Raw genomic sequence first — 20716 nt, 5'->3', positions numbered from 1 at the left:
CACCACCACGGCGGAGCTGACAGGGCTGTAAACCATCTCAGCGGAACTGAAGATCCCTACGGCGGAGCAGAAGTCCACCACGGCGGAGCAGATGGGGCTGATAACCATTACGGCAGATCAGAAGACCACCAGAGCAGATCAGGACCACGGCGGAGTCGAGGGAGCGCAGAGCCGGGGCGGAGACATGGGCCTGGAAGCTTGAGGTCCAGTCGGGGGCTCAGCCTCATTCTGAGCTAGGGGACTGGACATAACCAGCAGTGGGGATAGGACCAGGCGATCGGGCAGGAACTCTTGAGTAGGAAGAATTCCGAATGGGACCGGAGCATCCAGATCACTGGGCAGAACCGGCGTGGAAGGCGAAGAATCAAGGGGAAACCAAACATGAAAACCAAAGATTATCAATGATCTGGAAGCTTTTTAAAGCGAGGAATAGGCCAAGATGGCAGTGGAGTAGTATAAAGTATAAGAGAAGTATGAAGTATAAGAGATTCTGCACAAAATTTTATTTTGAGGGTTGAATAATTTTGTACATTAATGTTAAGAGCTGATTTTTTTCTCACATTTTTCATCAACTTTACATTCTCAGAATCACTCACATGTGTATCAATAGACCTTCTATAATAGTTTACTGATGCCCTTGTTGAATTGTTTTCATAAAATTTTGTTCTCAGCAGCGAACTGTCTTGCAGGTCAAGGGGGGTTGATTAATTTTGATTGCAACTGTATGTCTTACCATGGTTTATGAGAAACTTTCTAATACTGACTTTGCATGCGTGTACCTACTCAGCCATATTTTCGGGACGTGTTCGCAGAAGTGAGCTACTTGACAAAAAAAATCCTCATTTGTAAAATGGTATACAATAGAGTAAATTAAGTCTTGTTTTAAAAAGCAGAACGTTTTCTCTTAGGGTTAGGATTTGTCGTGCAGGGTTTGGTTATAATATGAATTACCATAGCTGTATATAAAAACAATAGAATTCTATGAACTGTTCCTATTTACTGTAGATAGCTAGATAGTGGTAGATAGTGTGTGTTAGTTGTATATTTTTTCTGTAGTCTGGCACCATTTAGGCATATATGTTAGTAAGACCTGCGTGAGACACTGTCTGGTTGCCTCTGGGCCCCTCCCCCTCTTTCTATTTATTTATGTGTATCTCTCTATTTCTCTCTCCCCCTCTCTCTCTCTCTCTCTCTCTCTCTCACACACACACACACACACACACACACACACACACACACACACACACACACACACACACACACACACACACACACAAACACACACATTGTTTTTGGCATGTGTTGCATGTGACGGAAGATAACAATAGCATGGCTATTGTTAGTGCAAACCACAGCTGAGATGAAGGCCTTTGAAAGGTAGAGAACCATAAGGTCAGAGGCTTAGGAAGGTAATCTAACCATTTCTAAAATTACATACCGGAAAAATCTAGTTTGCTTGTGTAATGTGAATACCTACAGCAGGCCCAAGTAGTATCTTGGATGCTCTTGGTTCAATTGCTTGGTATAAAACTGAGTTCAGTTCCTTTCCACTCCACATTTGCCTGCTGGTCTCTGAGCTCAATCGTAGTTGCTTGACACGCAAAAACAAAACTCATTAATTCTCACACATCAAGCCAGCACTGTTTCAACATGCACAAAAATAGGATTTGGACTGACAGTCTGAACGTAGCCTAAACCCAAAGATTTAAACTGCTTGATTTATATGGATTATTTTTACAAAGCTTTTATCAACTTTTTAAAGCATCAAAATTTTATGTCAGGTGTCGGGGAGAGGAGATGAGGGGAAAACAAATGAGACTTGGCACAAGGCGTACATTCAACGTACATACGACAACAAAACAGCACAGGACTGCAAACACAAGGAGAATAAATAGGGAGAACAAAAGGAGGTAACAAGGGAGGACAGGTGGGGCAAATTAATCAATCAGGTAACAAGATGGGATTGACTAGACAATCAACAGGAAAGCACATGGCACAAGGAAACATACATGAAAAGCCATGTGCTCACACCAATCATGACTAAGACACAAGCACATGGCCATTAAAACAAATCACAAGCTATGTGCTCACACAAAACAAGACATAAACACGCAGCCAATGAGAGCTCATAAGCTACGTGTCACACAAAACATGACAACATGATAGCACACAGCTAGTGAAAACACAAGCTGCGTGCTACACAGCACAAGACAAAACATGAGTGTCAGGACTCTGTCACAAAACCAAGAAATAGACTAGACAGAAGAGACAGAACCCTGAAAGTTTTATTAAAAATAGACTCTCTTCATTTGTGTTTTAAAAGATGAACAAAGGTCGTTGGAACATTTGTACACTGCAAAAAATGATTTTCTTGCTTAGTATGTTTTCCTGTACAAATGTCTAAACATTCTTAAATATATGAGACACAAAATTAAGTATTGTTTTCTGAAAAATGTTTCAAAATTACGAAAAAACATCTGACAATGGGATAACAATTCAAAGGTGAAACAAGATTGTTATTGTAATGGGAACACATCAGTAATCCCAAGGTCTGAATCGATATCGAATCACGCTAACTCATTGGCTGATGGCAGTAAAGTGACGCCCATGCTGAATTACCTGCAGGTGCATCTTGAGACAGGAGCGTCCAAAGTTTATGTAGTCGCTATAGTGATGGAATATGTGCCTGTGGGTAACAGTTGCATTTCAGCCAAATCATATTCCTGTTTGGTATCTCTCAATGGTTTTAGAGGTGCTCTCTCATTTGTATCAGATAAGGCTTTATCTCTTGAAATGGCCCAGCTTTTGTCTCTACATCCTCAAGTTATTACTTTACAGACCATCTCCCCTGTTTGAGTTAGAGGAACAGTTACCGTGACAGTTGCATAATCTCTGTCCAGTCAGGGCTTATATTGACCATTCAAGTCAATGGCACAAGTCTGATCAATTTTTGCGTGCTTTGGTGGTCGCAGCAGAGGTTCTGTAGTCTCCAAATAGAGACTATTACATTGGCTGGTTAGAAACAGAAAAGGAAAATTGAAAATGCATAGTGTGCATTCGACCAGACCTGAGCCCAGGAATAAGAAGAAAGGAATTTTGTTTCTAGGCCTTATGGGTTTTAAGTTATTATAGCTTCACCATCAGTGCATCTTTGACCCATTGGTGGCGCTATATAGTTTTAAAAACCTACACCAACGTTTTTCAGATTAAAGCTCCAACCATCCTCCTTTGTACCAATTTTCATAACTTCTTACCAAATGGTTCTATGGGCTGCCATAGACTTTTATTCAAACAGAAGAAAAAATAATTATAATTATAGTGTTAAAATGCCTTTAAATTCCATTCCAACATCCTTGTTAGCGATCAGGCAGCTTTTTTGATTTTGTATGACAGTACAATTCTCTGACTGTATCAGTTCTCTGAGTTTGAACAAACCAGACTTTATTGAGGTTTTCTGTGTAGCCTTTATTAGTAGTGCTGATCGACTAATTGGTTCACTTGATTCAAATTGTAGGCATGTAAAAATTCTAATGTAAAAACACAATTATTTTTTTAAGTGTTACAGCCTACTGATATGACAGCCTAATATAAACAAACAATAGGCTATAACTCGTCAAAAGTCGTCAACGTTACCGGGCATAAGCGTAAAATGTGGCGATACTCCTGTGCACTATGGCTATATTTAACAGCCCCTGTCGCCATAAAAGGTCGTGAGAGTCGCATGGACATTCCTGCCATTGCCAATATTATTTTTGTTGTGTGGACAGCAGCTCCCGTTCTCAGCGCCGTGCCAGTTTGCCTCTTTGCTTAGATTTGGATCTTGGTTGAGTATTCCTGACGCGCTGCTCTCCGATCCGGCTCTGAGCTGTTTGCAGACCTTTGGCAAGGTGAGATGATCCGCTGCATGTACGCATGAGGTTTGTCAGGTGAAATAGACTTGTCAGGAGGTTTTGTTCTTGCGAACTTTACAATTAATAGCCTACTAAGTTCGTTCTAGTTTAGGGAAGAGTTTAGCTGTCAACATAAAATAAAATAATCGAACAGATTTATTTAACACAGGCTGACCTTTAGTGAGGCTTGTTATCATATGGTGGCAGTGGGAACCTGATGCTTTCTTGATTTGTTTGAAATATTAAGTAATATCTAAAGAAAAAAAAACATCTACCACAACATAAATATATTTAGAATATATTTTTTAACGAAATTTAAACAATAAAACAAGAATGAAAGAGCTAAATTGTGTTAGGCTACTAATATGCAATATCAATGTGACATTAAAAAGTCCTGAGAACAGTAAACTTGCAGTCACTATTTCATTATATAGGCTAGTGGTACTTACCAGTGTGGTTTTATTGTATTTACTCAGCAGTAGGCGATATATATAAAAGGCTAGCCTATATGTATGTCTGTATATATATATATATATATATAAAACAAAGCCAGATCTTATTGTCGTCGTCGTCAAAAAAACAACAACAGTAAAATGAAAAACCCATTCAATTAGAGACAGATTTTTCTATTTAAAAAAAGTTTTAAAAAATAAACATGAAAGTATTACCTGATAGCACACGTACATAACGGAGACGTCTATTTGATGTGCGTGTTAACATCTGACGTATTTTTTAGAGTGTTTGTTTTGTGTGTATTTTTTGAGAAGTTTCCTGTCAGATGTCAAATAGACGTTTAGAAGATGTCTTTAAGATGTTTATGATTTAGAATGTATGTAAAAGTGACGTACGTGAGCTAACAGTGCAAATTGTTAAAAGAAGAATTGCTCCAAAGCAACAACAAAAAAAAAGTAATCTACAAATTGACATTAAAATAAATTCTGTGCAAATTAATTGTGGAGTAAAAGCAGTGATAAATCTTTCCTGTGAAATTATTACTGATAAATCACTGGGTGCAATATTCATATTTGATGTGTTGTTAGAAAGTTTTGAATCTTCTGACTAAAAGAGATTCATATCTGAAGACAGTATCTGAGCTAAAGAGGAAAAAATGTCGGGATCGATACCATTCTACCAGAAACACCACCGCCATTACGATCGTGGCTACCGTAGCCGGGAGACGGAGTCTGCTATCAGCCAATACCAGCAGAACTCTAGTAGTTATTCCCATAGCAGCAAAAGCACCAAGGGGTAAGAGAGCATGGCAAGATCAACTGTAAATCCTTCCCAGTCCCATAACTTTAACACATTCTAGCAGCCAGCTCATCGTTATTCCCTTACTTGTCTTTAAGGTGCGGTCACGTTTACCGTTACTTGGTGAAAATTTGCGGGCGAAATCCAGTCATTTCAATAGGGATCCACGTGTATAAATTCCCCTCGCAGATCATAAGCTGTTCATGCATCGCAAGATGCCATATTGACTTTTTGCCCGTGAAATTTTCCCGCCATTTTGCGAATGTGACCGCAGCTTTATCCTTCACATGAAGACAAAAAATACCAACTACTGTTTCCCCACTTGTTTTGTGTAATCTGTGCTAATCAGTATTTCCCACCCAACCTTCAAACTTCCTTAAAAAGTGCAATTGATAAGTGTATTCTGCATGCAGTGTGCTTGTTGCTGACACTTATAATGTTCTTCGGTTGACTATCATATTTAAGAAGGTGTTTGCCTACTATATTAGCATTCCTCTACAGAATAGGTCCATTTGGAGTAGGTTCTGTTGTGCCTGTGATAAAAAAAAAAAGCAAGTTGAGTTTCAATGATGGACAGTTAGGGCATCTAAGACTTAAATTTGTCTCCTAGATAGATGGCTTCTTGATTCAGAACTTGCTGTGAATCTTTTTAGGCCTTTCTGTGGTTTGGATCCATACCTATACTTTGTTTGATTTACTTCAGGTCATGTGACTGTTGGCTCATGTTTGTCTAGGCAGTTGCTTACTGGGTCACTCTGAATGTCAGAATGTAAGGTTATATCTTCTGTCTTGTTTGGGACTAATGTTACTGTACCCTCAAGAATCTTACAACAATCTGCACAAATTTAAATCTTTCAAGGCTCAGTCATTATTTTATCGGTTTCTTGATCTCGATTTCATGCCGTAATATAAATAACATTCATAACATAACTTGGCACTTCATTTGGTGTTCTTGACGTCATGGTGTATTTATAGAGGCTACAGAAGCAGATGTTGATTATGTGTGTCCTATGCATTATGCATTTACATAATTTTCGGAGTCGTTGTATGTAGCCTACTCTATGTGTGTGTGATTTAGATTACCACTCTATATTCGGCAGGCTCCAAAGGGTTTTAGGTCTCAGTTGAAAATGTATCTTTAACACTCTTCTGCTAAAAAAATTGTGAAGAACTTTGGTTATTTTTAAAGTTATTTTTAAATGTGCTATATAAATCAAATTCAAAAAGTTGAAAGTTAAAGTGAAAAAAACTTGGTTACACTTTATTTTAAGTTGAGTTAGTTACATTGTACTTACTTAAATAAGGCTATAGTAAATTATGCATAATTACATGCAACTAACCCTCAACCAAACCCTAATCCTACCCTAAACCTATAGTAAGTACATGTAGTTGCTTATTATTACTCAGTACTTAAATATATAATTACACTCTAACAATATCCACGTTTCCATTACCCTTCAAATTGCGCAAATTGAAATTACGAATTGAAAATACGCCCAATTTAAAAAAAATTCCACTATGTGGTATCTATAAAAATATCAATGGATCATATCCAAAAGGATAACAAATAATATCTTATGCAGAAGAAACTATCTATTTTTCAGAGTTGTAAAAACAATAGTCTTCCAGCAGTTTTGTCCATATTGTTCTGGTATAGCCTACAATTTAGTGTTTGGAATTTAGAATATAGAATACTAGAATCTTGATTTCATAATTAAACCACCTAAAATAATCAGAAAAGACAAATAAAGAAAAGTTTAACTGCAGGAAACAAATGTATGTAATGTATTTATTTTGTTTGTTTATTTACTATATTTCACTATTCCTTTCTTTTCTCTCTACTCTAGACTGTAATACTCTGAACAAATGTAGATTGTTTGTATATTAACACTTCTTAATTTGCTCCAGATGAACCACTTATATTTCTCATTTGTACATCACTTTGGATAGCCTAAAAGCTTCTGCCAAATGAATAAATGGAAATGTAAGATAGGTTGCCTTATTGAGCACTGCTTTCCAAATCCATCAAACATTCCTCCATCCTAAAGGCCAATCATTGAGAGTGTGGTTTGGACAGCCAGAATCCAGATAGCCTATCTGTTGATATTAGTTTATGTTCCGATTTCGACAAATGCTCTGAACTTCATCATTACAAATGTTTCGTAAATATGTTTAAATACATGACATAGAAGTTTCAATAAAACGATTTTAGTTTACCATAAATGCTTCTCAGTAAAATAGACCTAAGACAATAGAAGTAATTACGAATTAGCATTATATAAGGATATTGTACTCAAGTGTGTCAAACAAGCACTCTAAAGTTCCATTTAATATGAATTTAAATTACATTTTCATTTAATTGCAAATAGCATGCAAGTAAGTGTCAGAAAGCATTATATTCAGTTCACACTTAATGATATTCTATTATTTCCATATTATTACATGCCTCTATGGAATACTTGATTCTGATTGGTCAATCGCACCATCCAGCGGTATATAACAACCGCTGAAAACAGATAACAAGTCAGCAGAGCTACGGTTGCTTGGAGTGTTTTTTCTTCGTCGAAGTTATGCGTTTGGTGTGAGGTAATATTAACTCAGTCAAATCAATATTTTGTGTACAGTTATTTAATTATGCCATCCAGGATCATAAACTCGCTCTCTCGTTTCATGCATCTGCTGCCATTTTGCGACGATTGTTTTGTACACTGTTGGATTATATTAGGCTATGTAAAACACTTCTATTAGAAGTGTTTTACAAACAGGTACGATTTTAAAACAGTTTTATCTCAAATTAATGTCTCTTATCACTATAATTATTTATGTGGCAAAATGCTGTGTAATAACTTAAGTGGTATGACTGTACTGTCCATATCCCTTAAATGTCCATCTTGCGCTAGCCCTCTCCGCGGAAGCTTTGCATTTAAAGACCTAATAAAAATATTTTCAGCCGGCTGTTATCTCAGAATAAACCCCTTTTCAGGCTGATGCAAGACCCCTCTGAAATAACAACAGGTTGGATTTGCATTATCCCTTACATAGTACTCTTTTTAAAAGTAGGCTATGCTAAAGTGTACTTTTTCCACAAAGGGATAAGCAAACAGACCTTGTTGAAACATTTGTTTTTAGCCTGAATAGATCCCTCTTTTATGAGCTGTGCTGTAGAGGATTTTAAGCAGGATTTGAGGTGTCGGAAAACCCATTACTCATGGTATACATGCTCTATACCTGTTATACATGCTCCCAATAGTCTAAACTAAAATCTTTTCCATGCTGGGAGAATACAGTTTTTGTGGATCACTAGCTGTCCTAGTTCCACCCCCCCATCCAATCTCTTCTGAAGCCTATTTATATACACACTCATGAGAGGCATGGATAAGATAGTATGAAGTGTCGGCTATATGTCATCTAAAGCAATGGTTCTCAAACAGGGGGCCAGGACCCTCTATGTGCCTCAACAAACTTATAAGGGGGGCTCAAAATGACTAAAAACCAAGATATTTCTTATTAATTGATTATTTTTTATAATGAACATACTAGCTATGCCAAGCTCTCAAACATTTTATCGGGTAGAAATTGTGAGTGAGAGGGGGCCTTTGAATATGAGTAAGTTGTATTGAGTCAGATTCACTGTTCTAAAGGCATGAGTGGGACGGGGCAGAGGAATAAGGATCTTCAGGGTGTAAACACAGTATGCAAATTCACAATATGTAAATCCGAGCAGTCTATTCTGTAGTAACTAGCAGGAGAATCAATACTCAGGTGATTAGGATCTCTGGTGGTGAACTTCAGGCAATGCTGATGGTGTTGCAATAGATATGCTTTTTCACTAATGAACACTTTTTTGTGTATGCTATTTTAGAGAATGCACACAGATCAGAAATTAAGCTTACATTTTCATTTAGCAGATGTCTTTATCCATACCAACCTACTGTACAAATGAGGAATATTATGACACAAGCAATTCATTCACGTGGCGCGAGTTCCAAACAGCCTAGAAAGTTAGAAGCCCACAGAGATGTAGTTGAGAGCTTTTTAAAGATCCCAAATAGTTTCCATATACACATCTTGTTGTAAACGATTCATCGCTGCACATCACCCTCCCCTCCAACCACTTGTCTCATTGAAAGCACTACACAAAATCCATATCAAGAGAAAAGTTTATTTATTTTCGCATTGAATATCCTGTTGATATCTATTCCCTTGTGAAATAGAAGTACAACTGAGCATACTTAAATGAGGATACTTATTTTGAAATTAATACTCTTGAATGAATACAGTGTGAGCTTAATGTTATGTTTTTGGAAACTTAATTGCATGTTAATTGCAATTCAATGAAAATGTAGTTTACATTTATATTAGATGCAATTAGATGAACTTTAGAGTGCTCTTTTGAGCCACTTAAAGGACTTAAGTACTTCTTTATGTAATTTGAATGATGAAGTTTCAAATTAGTAGTTTTAAAATATATGAACTTTTAATTTAATATCCTTTAAATGTAATATTGAATAACACAGTAACACACTATGTGTTTTTATACAACACATTAAAATAAGTGAACTTCTTTAAAGCAAGACAATATTAAAACATAGTGATTTAAACCATCCTTCAAAGAAAAACTTTAGTTTGAAATCATTACAAAGTGCACTTTTAAAAGTCTACTTGATGTGCTCCCTTTAAGTGGCCCTTTATTTGACTAATATTTCATTATCTGCATAGCATTTTTTATTATTTTACTTTAAAGATTTTAAGTAGGCTTCACTACAAGTGAATTTTCATCAAATTAAGTAAACGCAAACCTCAGGCCTTTTGTGACCCAGGACGTTATTCACTACCCTCCCCCTCTTTGAAAAAAAAAAGTTAGACATCAACCTTCTTAGTATTCCGCAACCTATTCATTATAAACAATAGTAATTCGTTATGGATCCGGGTTACTAAAGACCCAATTATGTAATAATGATTGGCGGAACATTCATGCATTGAAGGGTTATTGAAGTAGAATGAGTTGTTTTGTGTTGAATCATTTAGTAGAGTAGAAAAGTAGATTTTTTAAAGGCAGTGAATGTGGAGTTCATAGACTTGTAAGAGTGAGTATAGATGGGGGGTTCTATTACTTAAAAAAAAAATCACCATTGATGAAGTTTTTTGGTGCTTTGATGCATTTCAGGTCCTGTTATAGGACCACTGAGGTGATTAACCTCCTTCCCACTCACTCTCTTAACAATATTTCTTCTCGGTCCCTTAACAGTCTCTCTTCACGACACCACACCCCTTCCAAAAATCATAATAGTGTGTGAATGAAGTGCTGGATACTCACCGATGTGTGTGTATGTTGCCATTTCTGCATTATTTGTAGCATTAGAGCTGCCACATACACGTCTTTAGAAGAGGGGGGGATTAGCCCTCTGCCCAAGAGAGCCAAGCCAACCTATCTCGCCATGGACAAGGAGAACCAGATCATCGGTTATGTGGTGCCCATCTTCAGGGGCAGGTAATACATTTTTTTTTTGCGGTTTTATTAGTGTTGGAACAAACACATGATGCAGCTGTTCTATACTTCATATTTGGGGGGGGGGATAGCAGGCACTGCAGTAATATGCACATGCCTTCATTCAAGTCCCATTTACCTACACTCAGAAAAAGGCTTCACATATGATTTTACATTCAGAGTCAGATCCCATTGAAGAAAGGTTTCATGGTTCTTTAACCCTTGTGAAAAAGAAGTACACTTAGCACTATAGTTTCGGACACTTAATTGCATGTTAATAGCAATTAAACAAAAATGTATTATAGTTTACATTCATATTAAATGTAATTAGCTGAACTTTAAAGTGCTTTTTATGACCCATCAATTTTGTAATTTTATAATTACTTTTAATGTCTTGGAAATATGGTTAAAGTGTACTGCCGAATGTACTGATAAGCACTTATGGTAAACTAAAATATATTTCTTTTAAATATTTAAATATATGTAATTAGACATTTGTAATGATAAAGGTGCAATTTAATACATTTAAAATGTAGTACTGTAGATGAAATATTGAATAACACACATTTATTATAATAAAGTCATTTTATATGCGCTCTAGCATGTTAGTCAACACATCAAAGCAAGTGTACTTCTTTAAAGCTCAACAAAAGATTATTAAAACTTATGACTTTAAAGAAAAAACTTTTAATTTGACATTATAGAAATTGTACGTAAGTGTTTTAAGCAGTTATGAAAGTTTACTCTATTTAAGTACACTTAAGTGACATTTTATTTAATTAATATTATATTATCTGCAAGTATTTTTATTTATTTGTTTATACTTTTAAGGTTTGAAATGCACTACAAGTGCACATTCAGTACAATTAAGTGCACTTCTTTTTCACAGAGGAAAGCCTATGATGGAACCTATCATTTAAAATTGAGCAGTCTTTTAATTTGCGAAGAACCATTCAGTTAACTTTTGCCAAAAATGGCTCTTGGTAGGAAAAGTTGTTTCAAAGAACCATTGATGAACCTTTATTTAAGGGTGTATAAGGGAATATATTGGAAGTTCTCTCAAAGAACACAGATGTAAAGTGGCATTACATTTTTTGTTCAAAAACCCTTGTGTATATATGCGACAGAATATGTGTTGTATTGCTTTATGAGGTGTGTGAATGTGATGATCTCCCCTCAGTTATGAGTTTCAAAGTGGCCTATCAGACACAGAGGAAGCTCGTGCTAAAGAGAGTGCTGGCTATCTGGCACGCCGTGACCTCTTCTCTAGCGGCGTGGAGTCGGAGCGCACCGAATACAAGTCCCGCAGAACCGCCATGAGGGAGTCCGCAGAGCGCATCTCCCTTAGCAAGAGGGTCAGTGGAGATCCTTAAGTCCAACTCATGATTACGGTTGTGATTAGAGATTTAAATAATGCTTTTCTCTTGATAACCATTCTAAATGAATGACCATTTGTCAAGTAACACTTCTCACTTAAATTTATAACAACTACAAATTGTTGAACTGAGCCGCACCACATGTCTGGCAGCTCCCTTGCTCAGTTCCCTTGTGAAAAAGAAGTACAGTTTGGCAAAACTTTATTTTTTACTTATTACGTAAACAATATGCTTTAAAGAATATACTTTTTTGGACACTAAATTGCATGTTAATTGCATTTAGATAAAATGTATTTTATAGTCTTTAAATGAGATTACATGCAGTTAGCTGAACTTTAGAGTGCTTTTTTGAAGTACATCTTTACGTGTAATTCTTATAGTAAACAAAAAATACTTAAATGCCATTTCTAATGACACTTACATGTCATGTATTTAAATATATTTGTAATAACACATTGATAAAGTTGACAAAAGTATTGACAAAGTTGCAATTTGTTACTTTTAAAATATATTAACTTTAAATGTAATACCAAATAACACACTACAGTTAAAATTATAATCCAATAGCCTACTTTACACGTGCTTTGTATGTTAGTCAATACATCAAAATAAGCGTACTTTAAAGTGCGACAAAATATTAATAACATATATTGATTTAAAAGTATACTTAAGTGTGTACTTAAGTTATAAAAGTGTAAAGTACACTTAAGTGACCTTTTATATCAGTACTACTTTATTATCTGCACATACCATTCTTTTAATTGTACTTTTAAGATTTAAAGTACACTACAAGTACACATTTAATACAATTAAGAGCACTTCTTTTTCACAAGGGTATAAGCGTCACTATTTGACTAACCCATGTATTAAACTTCAGTGTATAACTCGTTCTGCACAATTTGTGCAATGGAAACTCAAATTGTATGTTTAATAAATGACAAAACAATTAAAACATCTCATATTGACATAAACTGAAAATGCTATATCTAGCAACAAGATTAGCATATAGACTCAGAGATGGGCTCCTTTTACTGCCAGTAAGCAATCCACTAGCAAGCATGTGACGCAACCCTAGCCACTGAATAGCAACTGTATAGCAAGCACTAATAATTTTATTCAGAAAATCAATTTTCAGATACTCAATTTTTGTGAACCAATTGTGCAACAGGAGACTTGCATTAGTGAATTGCTTTTATTGTAGGCTTTGAGGAACATTATTAAACGCCTGTATACGTTTCCTATTTATAAATAGGAAAAAGAGCAAGAAAGTATCAAGATACAAACTTTATTTAGTTCTGGTCCTGGTGCCAACAGACCATGTCATCATGGTGCCAGATTTCAAGGGTTGTAATGTTTTATGTGGATGTGTGGTGTGCGTTAATCTGTGGTGTGTGTTAAAGTGACTATGAAACTACTGTTGTCGACAAGTGATGTGCTGATAGCTGAGGGAAGCCTTAAGGAGATCATGATTACACTGACATGACTGGACAAATAGAAGCAATGACTGCAAGGAGGCATTCAATCCTAATGCCTGTTCTGTTAAACAGCCTGAGTCCTGTGAAGAACAAATTATACATGCTTCATACATTGTGTCTACATATGTGAATCTGTAATAAATAGAAGATGCCTCTGCCTCATTAGAAAAGTTCCATATTGCACTCTTTGTTCCGACAGAATTTGTGGCAAGTGACAGCTTACCATTATCAATAACTCATCTCTCAGTTTGTAAAAACAAAAGTCATTACAATATAATGGACCTTGGGTAAAGGCATTTAGGAGGGTTTAAGAACATAAATGTTTTCTTTTTAGTAGTGGTACTACTTTATAAGCGAATTAATTTTCTGTTTCTGTTTCCTCTGGGTGGATTTGCTTTTTGCATACAACCCTTTTCTGGTAAACCAGCTTAACAAAGAAGTGTGCTTAATTGTATTAAATGTGCAATTGTTGTGTACTTCAAAACATAAACGTTTTTTTGAAAACCTACACTTACTTTAATAAAATAAAAGGCCACTTAAATCTACACTTTCATGGCTATGTTTCTTAACACACTTAAGTACACTTTTAAAAAGCGGACTTTGTAATAATGTGAAATTAAAATTTTTACTGTAAAGTACAATGTTAAATTATAGGTTTAATCATGTTTAATCATGTTTTGCTGTTCTTTAAAGAAGTACACTTAGTATTACGTGTTGACTAACATACTAAAGTACATGTAAATTACTTAATCATAATTTAAAATGTAGTTATTCAATATTAAATTTAAAGTAAATATACTTTAAATGTACTAAATTGCAACCTAATCTATACAAATGTGTAATTAGGGGCCAAGCACTGAAAGTGCATATAGGCACCTCTTGATTTATTCTTCCGCTTCTTCTTCCGTATGGAAGTCTATGGCAGCCCATTGAACCACTTGCGGGAAAGTTATGAAAATTGGCACACTGATAGAGGACAGTCTGAACAGTCACCATAGCAAATTTGGAGTCTATAACTCAATCCCTCTAGCGCCACCAACTGTCCAAACTTTCACTCATGTTTAATGCTAATAACTTTTGAACCATAACCGTGTCTCGGTGTGGTGCAGGCAGAAGGAGATGAGGAGTCCAAAGTTCCAATGCAAACGTTTACTGACAATATTATACAAACAGGTACAGACAGGCAGAAGGTTTCCATACACTTAGAATAACGGAGAACGGAATAAGACTGATTGAACAGAAGGGAACTAAATACAAACACAGATGAACATTAATTGACAAAACACAGGTGAAACAGATGAACTGATAATGATGATGACACATGACGTGAAGATAGGCAGACAAGTCCAATGAAACCACACTAAACAGAACACAACTGTGACAAAGGGCTAGAAGCAAAAAAAAAATTACCCCACTGATTCCTTGGCTCAAGACGATTCGATTACATCATGACGTCATTTTCCGTCATGAAAATCCTACTTTTTCGAACTTGTCCTAGGCGGTTGCTCCAATTTTCATTACAATTAAACCAGACCATCTTCAGACAATGCCGACAAAACTTTATGGAATTCAAGTTGATTCGTCAAACCGTTCTTGAATACCGCGCAAACTAATTTTACATAGCGCTTGCAAAAACAGACGTAAGGCTGTATCTCCGCAGCGCTTTATCGAATTCAGAAACTTGGTATATGTCATCACAAGTATGACTTGAACCTACATGCTGTGATTGGCACGGTGCCACCTACTGGTCCGGAGATACGAAAAATGGCTATTTTTGGTTATAACTTCTGAACGGTTTGTCCAAAAATCATAAAATTGGGTGTCATGCTGATCATGATGATGAGTCGACTGATATCCAATTTTTCCATATCGGCCATTTTGGGCGTCGGTCATTTTGAATTTTGTACTAAAATGCTGTATTTTATGAATGCATGAACTTATCGTTACAAAACTAGGTATGGGTCATTGGCACGATGCTCTAAAAGTGTATGAGAAGTTTTACGGGAGTCATCTCCTTACATTCCTGAATCCTTGCCGAGTCTAACGATACCAAACATTCTAGGTTTTGTCTTATGGTTAGCGCAATGTTGTAAATTAGCGCTTAAAACATGATATTAAATGCAACACTTTACGAATGTATTGGTGTACCGTTACAAAACTTGATAGTCCATTAAATCATATTTTTAGTTACTGTATATATGATTTTTCAGCCATTTTGCCTAAAATCATCTTTAAATGTCTTTAATTTCTCAATGTTAGTTGGTCTGACACTCCCAGCCATGTTGGCATGTCTTATTGTCTTCTTCACGCTTGGCCCCGATAATTGCTGCTTGCAGCTATATTTACAAAATACATGACATACAAGTTTCAATAGAAATAACAATAAAGTATATTTTAGATTACTATAAATGCTCGTCAGTACATTTAACAGTACACTTTAACCATATTTCAAAAACAATGGAAGTAATTATGATTTTACATAAAAAGTCCTACTAATAATTCTGCTAATATTTGGTAATAATGGTTGTATTTTCAGAAAAGTGTAGATTAATGTTTATTCATTTGCAATTCCTTGCCTTTTAGATTTTCACAAGTTTTATTTTATAATTATAATTGTAAAATGTTTTGATTTTTTAACAAACCAAGGGGATTCATCGAAATCTTCTCAGCTTAACTTAAACACAGAACATTCTTTTAGGCAGTTTTCATCTTAAAATAGTAATGTGTTTGGTCATAAATGCCTTACATTTAGTTTTTCAGCATGCTCCTATGCATTTACTACCAAAGAATGTTACCACCTTCTAAACAATATATGAATGGCTGCATGCCCTCAGATCCATGAGAACGAAGAGTACCATAAGCGCCTGAACGAGGACAGCCTGATGCACACGCCCGAGTTTGTGACCGCGCCACGTTCCCACACTGTTTGGGAGAAACAGTGTGTGAGGCTGCACTGTACCATCTCAGGATGGCCTGAACCACGCGTCGTGTGGTGAGTTAGTATGCACAAACAAGCATGCACATATTTACACAAACACACATGCATACAGACACGTGTGCACACTACTAATGATAAAATAGTAGTGTTATGATTGCATTATGCCAAGAATAATATGTGACAGTTTTATTTTAGTATAACTTAGATACTATAAGTTTTTATTAATATCTTATTTTTATATTTTCTGTTTTCATTATATTTTTAGTTAGTAGCCAATAGTATGTGCTTTTCTCATTTTTATACATTTTATTTTATTTCAAGTAATGAACTTTTTTATGATTTTAGATTTAGTTTAGTTGACTGTAATGAACCCTGGAGACAAGTGACGAATCTCTGTCTTCTCCATTTGTTCTTAATTTACTGCTACTGGCCTTAAAGTCATCATTTGAAACTTAGCAAACTAGCAGCTACAGGCTAGTAAGATTTATCTTGAAATCTGTCATGGAAACTAGCATGAATAATCCTTAATTAAACAATTGAATAATCAATTAATTTATATATATATATATATATATATATATATATATATATATATATATATATATATATATACTGTATATATATATATGAATTTATAGCCACATTGGACCAACTGTTTGGAAAAAAGATGAATGAAAGTATTCTTCTCATGTTTTGGGCAGCTTGGATCGGGAAACTTTCCCGCAGCAGCTCACTTTGTTTCCGTCACTATTTTTAGATGCATGTTGTCCCATAGACATCATGATGTCTATGTGTTGTCCATAGAAATGCGTGGATGTGACTAGCAGAAGTTTTGAGTGCATGGTGGGCAGACGCGACTAATCGATGATGACATTCGTTGTTGATGATTTCCATTATCGATTATTGCCGATTTTATCGATTAGACTTAGTTGTTAAAGGCCTAGATCTGTTGTAACTTTCATTGCCCCACATTTTAAGGAGACTTTGATTTAGAACAGCTGTAGTGGCGCAACTGGACTTCGAATATAGCATTTTATCTGCAATGTATTTCCATATGAACTGATCAATGAGGGTGAGCTTGGCCTTCAGCCTCCTTTTTTCAGTCAAAAAACCGCTATGTCCCGCTGTATTTAAATCCATCCTTTTCCTCCGTCAGGTACAAGAACAATGTTAGCATTGATCCTATGTCCAAGCCAGGAAAGTACAAAGTGGAGAGCAGCTATAATGTCCACTCCCTGGAGATTAACAGGTGATCACACATGGACTTCAAAGTGCACAGTCATAGTGATTTGCAATGGTTGTGTGAGTAACACATCTGTCTCTAATTCCAGGTGTGATTTTGATGACACTGCACAATATCGAGTGTCAGCCATGAACAGCAAGGGCGAGAACTCTGCTTTTGCTTCTGTTGTCGTCAAAAGTAAGTCTGAAATAAATCATCCTAAACTCTTCTTAATACCGTCCTAGCACACTAAACATAAACAATGATTGCAACTGCATTCAGTAGTTACCTAAAATATCAATCCATAAAAATATTACTCAATACAAGAATTGTATTTTTTGTAATATACATTTAATAAATAGGTCCATTTTGATCACAAAATCAGTATCCTGTTATTCTCTTGTACATTCTATCAAAGCATTATACTCCGTTTCATTCAAATGAAAAATTGTATGTTGCCACACTCTAAAAACAAATGTTTTGCCTAAAAAATAAATAAATAAAATAAAATGCAACAGTTTGCATCAATCTTTTTAAGTGATTATAACTTCTAATAAAATTATGTTCAACCAACAAACTACATTAAGTTAGAGGGACGTAATTATTTGTAGCATAAACAAAATTTTTTTAGTTGATTACTCATTCAAATTAAGTTGTTCTGACTAGCATAATTTACTTAAATGGAGCAAGTTGATCTTCTCTATTTAAGTTCAAATTAACAGCTAGCAAAGATCATTCCAAATTTAGATATTACTTGTCACTGGCACTAGCACAGTCATTGCTCATAGAGCATTAAACAATATAGTCTACTTTATACTTATATACTAGTATACTCTTCAGAAAAAAGTTAGCATGAGATTTATGAGAAACAAATTAGCACGAGAACGCAATTCCATGATTACAGCAAAAAAAAAAAAAGTTAAATGAATTCAATAACTGGGGCCAGTGGCATGAACTGCTAAGATTAGATTTACAAGTTAGACAATTTTTTTTCTTTAAGACAGTTCATAACTTTTTTATGTCAGTTACACAAAAATGTAGATTGGTCTAATTTGATACCGAAAGTACGTCTGATTACCCCTAACTAACTGCTTGGTCATATTAGTTCTTAAGACACCGTTTTCACATAATGGCAATGTTTATGCACTGTTACTGGCCCCAGATTATATCAAACTGTACTTAATCTGAATCAGTTCAACCCAATTTCTAAAGTCACCAAGACAATTTAATTAAGTTACTACAACTTAATTAAAACACAGACATTTCAGTTTAAATTACATCTAATATTAAGAACAGAACTCATCAAATAATAATGTTTGCAATTTTTAGAGTAGAGTTTCAAAATAACCTACTGTACTTTCTGTTTGTGCATTTAATATGTAATTATTTGGTGGAGCTCCTTGTAATTTAATCTGAAACAGATAAATAAATAAGTAATTTGAATGCTGCTGACAATTTTCTTTAGAAGGAATAGTTGGCCAATGAATCAAATTTGAAAAATCTTCTCTTTTGTGTGATTTGATGTTTAGGATTCAAAGGAGAATTTGATGAGTCTCTGCCATCTCCCAGACTCCGTAAGTAATTCAGAATAAAATTGGATACAAGCTGATTTCGTTTAATTCACAGTTAATGTAAATGTGCTTTGCTTAAGTGTGTGAAGCTTTGAGCATGAGACTAAAGTTTTTAATGCCAGCTGGCTAATGGCTATTTTGTCTCCAATTCGCTGGGTGCAGAAAGCAGAAAGTTCAGCTTTAAAGGTAACCTTGGTGAAGGTTTTTTTGTAATGTTCTTGTGATGTTTTAGTTTCGTCTGGTTTCCCTGATCATCTTAAGTGCATGATCGCCCCTTCTCATTGTTTTACTTCTCTATCTTTGTTTATTTGATGGACACATTTACCGATTGTGTTGATAACATTCAGGATTGGTTTGACGCGTTAGACACAATGCGCTGTTTTGAGAACTGAATTGATATCATGCACATATTAAATGGGTAATGAATTGAAACAATAACAACAACAAAACAAGAGCATGTTTACTGTAATGCACATGTAAATCTAGATGTAATCGTACACTTCAACTTTCATAGTAAGTGCATTACTGTAAAGATGTTTTTTTTGGGAGTATTTAACACTATTCCTTCAATGCATATTGGCAATAAAGAAAAAAAGAAATGCAAAATACAATTTGTTTGTAGAGTTCTTCTCTAAAAGTTTTGACAAATGATGTGTATGTCAGAGAACATACAATATCTTATATAAACATCTTGTGTTTATTCGTTCAGTTTCCAGTTTCTGTGTATGTTTGTATATGTCTTCATGCATTCAGCATTGTTAATGCAAATGTCCTTCATTAACATTCACTCTTCTCTTGTTGTGTCTTGTGTATTTTATAAAGTTGGTGTCAAACCAATTTTTCACTAAATGATGTCTTCTTTCGACTCTCGATGTGAAATTATATTCATGTTCAAACCTTTCATACTCTTCCCAGAGTAATAAATCATTGTACATATTGTACAATCTCAGTTGAATGTGTGTTTCATTAAACAAATGTGTGAATCCTGGAGCTAATCTTATCCAGCAACATTACATTCTCATAAAAAAATACTGAATTTCATGTGTGTGTGTACTCCAGTACCATGTCTGGAGTATGGTGTGACATTCGAGACGCACATTGTGGAGAAGTTTGGTGTGTCTTTTGGACGTGAGGGTGAGACGTTGAGTTTGGGCTGCTCTGTTATCATCTACCCGTCACTGCAACGCTTCCAGCCTGAGATAGAGTGGTACAGAGATGGTGAGTCTGTGAGAAAAATAATAATAAGCCCTGATAAGATCTTTTGCTAAATTAATGTGATCAGATAATATTGCTAATATTAGGTGATCCTGATATCAATTTATCATTACATACCTAATCTTGACTTCTTGCAAATTGGTGCATTACACATACCAGTCAAACGTTTGGAATAATTAAGATTTTTTTTAATGTTTGTGAAAGATGTCTCTTATTTTCACCAAAGCTTTAAAACAGCAATATTGTAAAATATTTTTACAATTGAAAATAAATGTTTTTCCTTTGATGTA

General features: G+C 35.2%; 1 protein-coding gene across 12 annotated transcripts in view; it reads left to right on the top strand.

The window, feature by feature from the left end:
* Positions 1–3640: 3640 nt before the first annotated feature.
* myom1b (myomesin 1b) overlaps positions 3641–20716 on the top strand; it is a 62945-nt gene continuing 45869 nt past the window's right edge. For 3 of the 12 annotated variants that reach the window (XM_077201960.1, XM_077201956.1, XM_077201961.1), the window contains exons 1-9: positions 3731–3887; positions 4973–5138; positions 10498–10632; positions 11810–11984; positions 16315–16472; positions 17575–17667; positions 17750–17838; positions 19170–19214; positions 20271–20429. In XM_077201960.1, coding sequence (XP_077058075.1) covers positions 4999–5138; positions 10498–10632; positions 11810–11984; positions 16315–16472; positions 17575–17667; positions 17750–17838; positions 19170–19214; positions 20271–20429 — 994 coding nt within the window. In that variant the 5' untranslated portion in view covers positions 3731–3887; positions 4973–4998. Of the gene's footprint in view, positions 3888–4934; positions 5139–10497; positions 10633–11809; positions 11985–16314; positions 16473–17574; positions 17668–17749; positions 17839–19169; positions 19215–20270; positions 20430–20716 lie in introns of all 12 variants that reach the window. The other 9 variants (XM_077201959.1, XM_077201955.1, XM_077201952.1 and 6 more) reach the window with 6 other exon arrangements.

This window comes from Siphateles boraxobius, unplaced genomic scaffold (assembly GCF_051911475.1).
Source record: "Siphateles boraxobius isolate OS27281-9 unplaced genomic scaffold, OSU_SipBor_1 48, whole genome shotgun sequence".
NCBI lineage: Eukaryota > Metazoa > Chordata > Actinopteri > Cypriniformes > Leuciscidae > Siphateles > Siphateles boraxobius.
The sequence above is the reverse complement of the archived record's forward strand: the minus strand, read 5'-3'. Positions and strand labels throughout refer to the sequence as shown.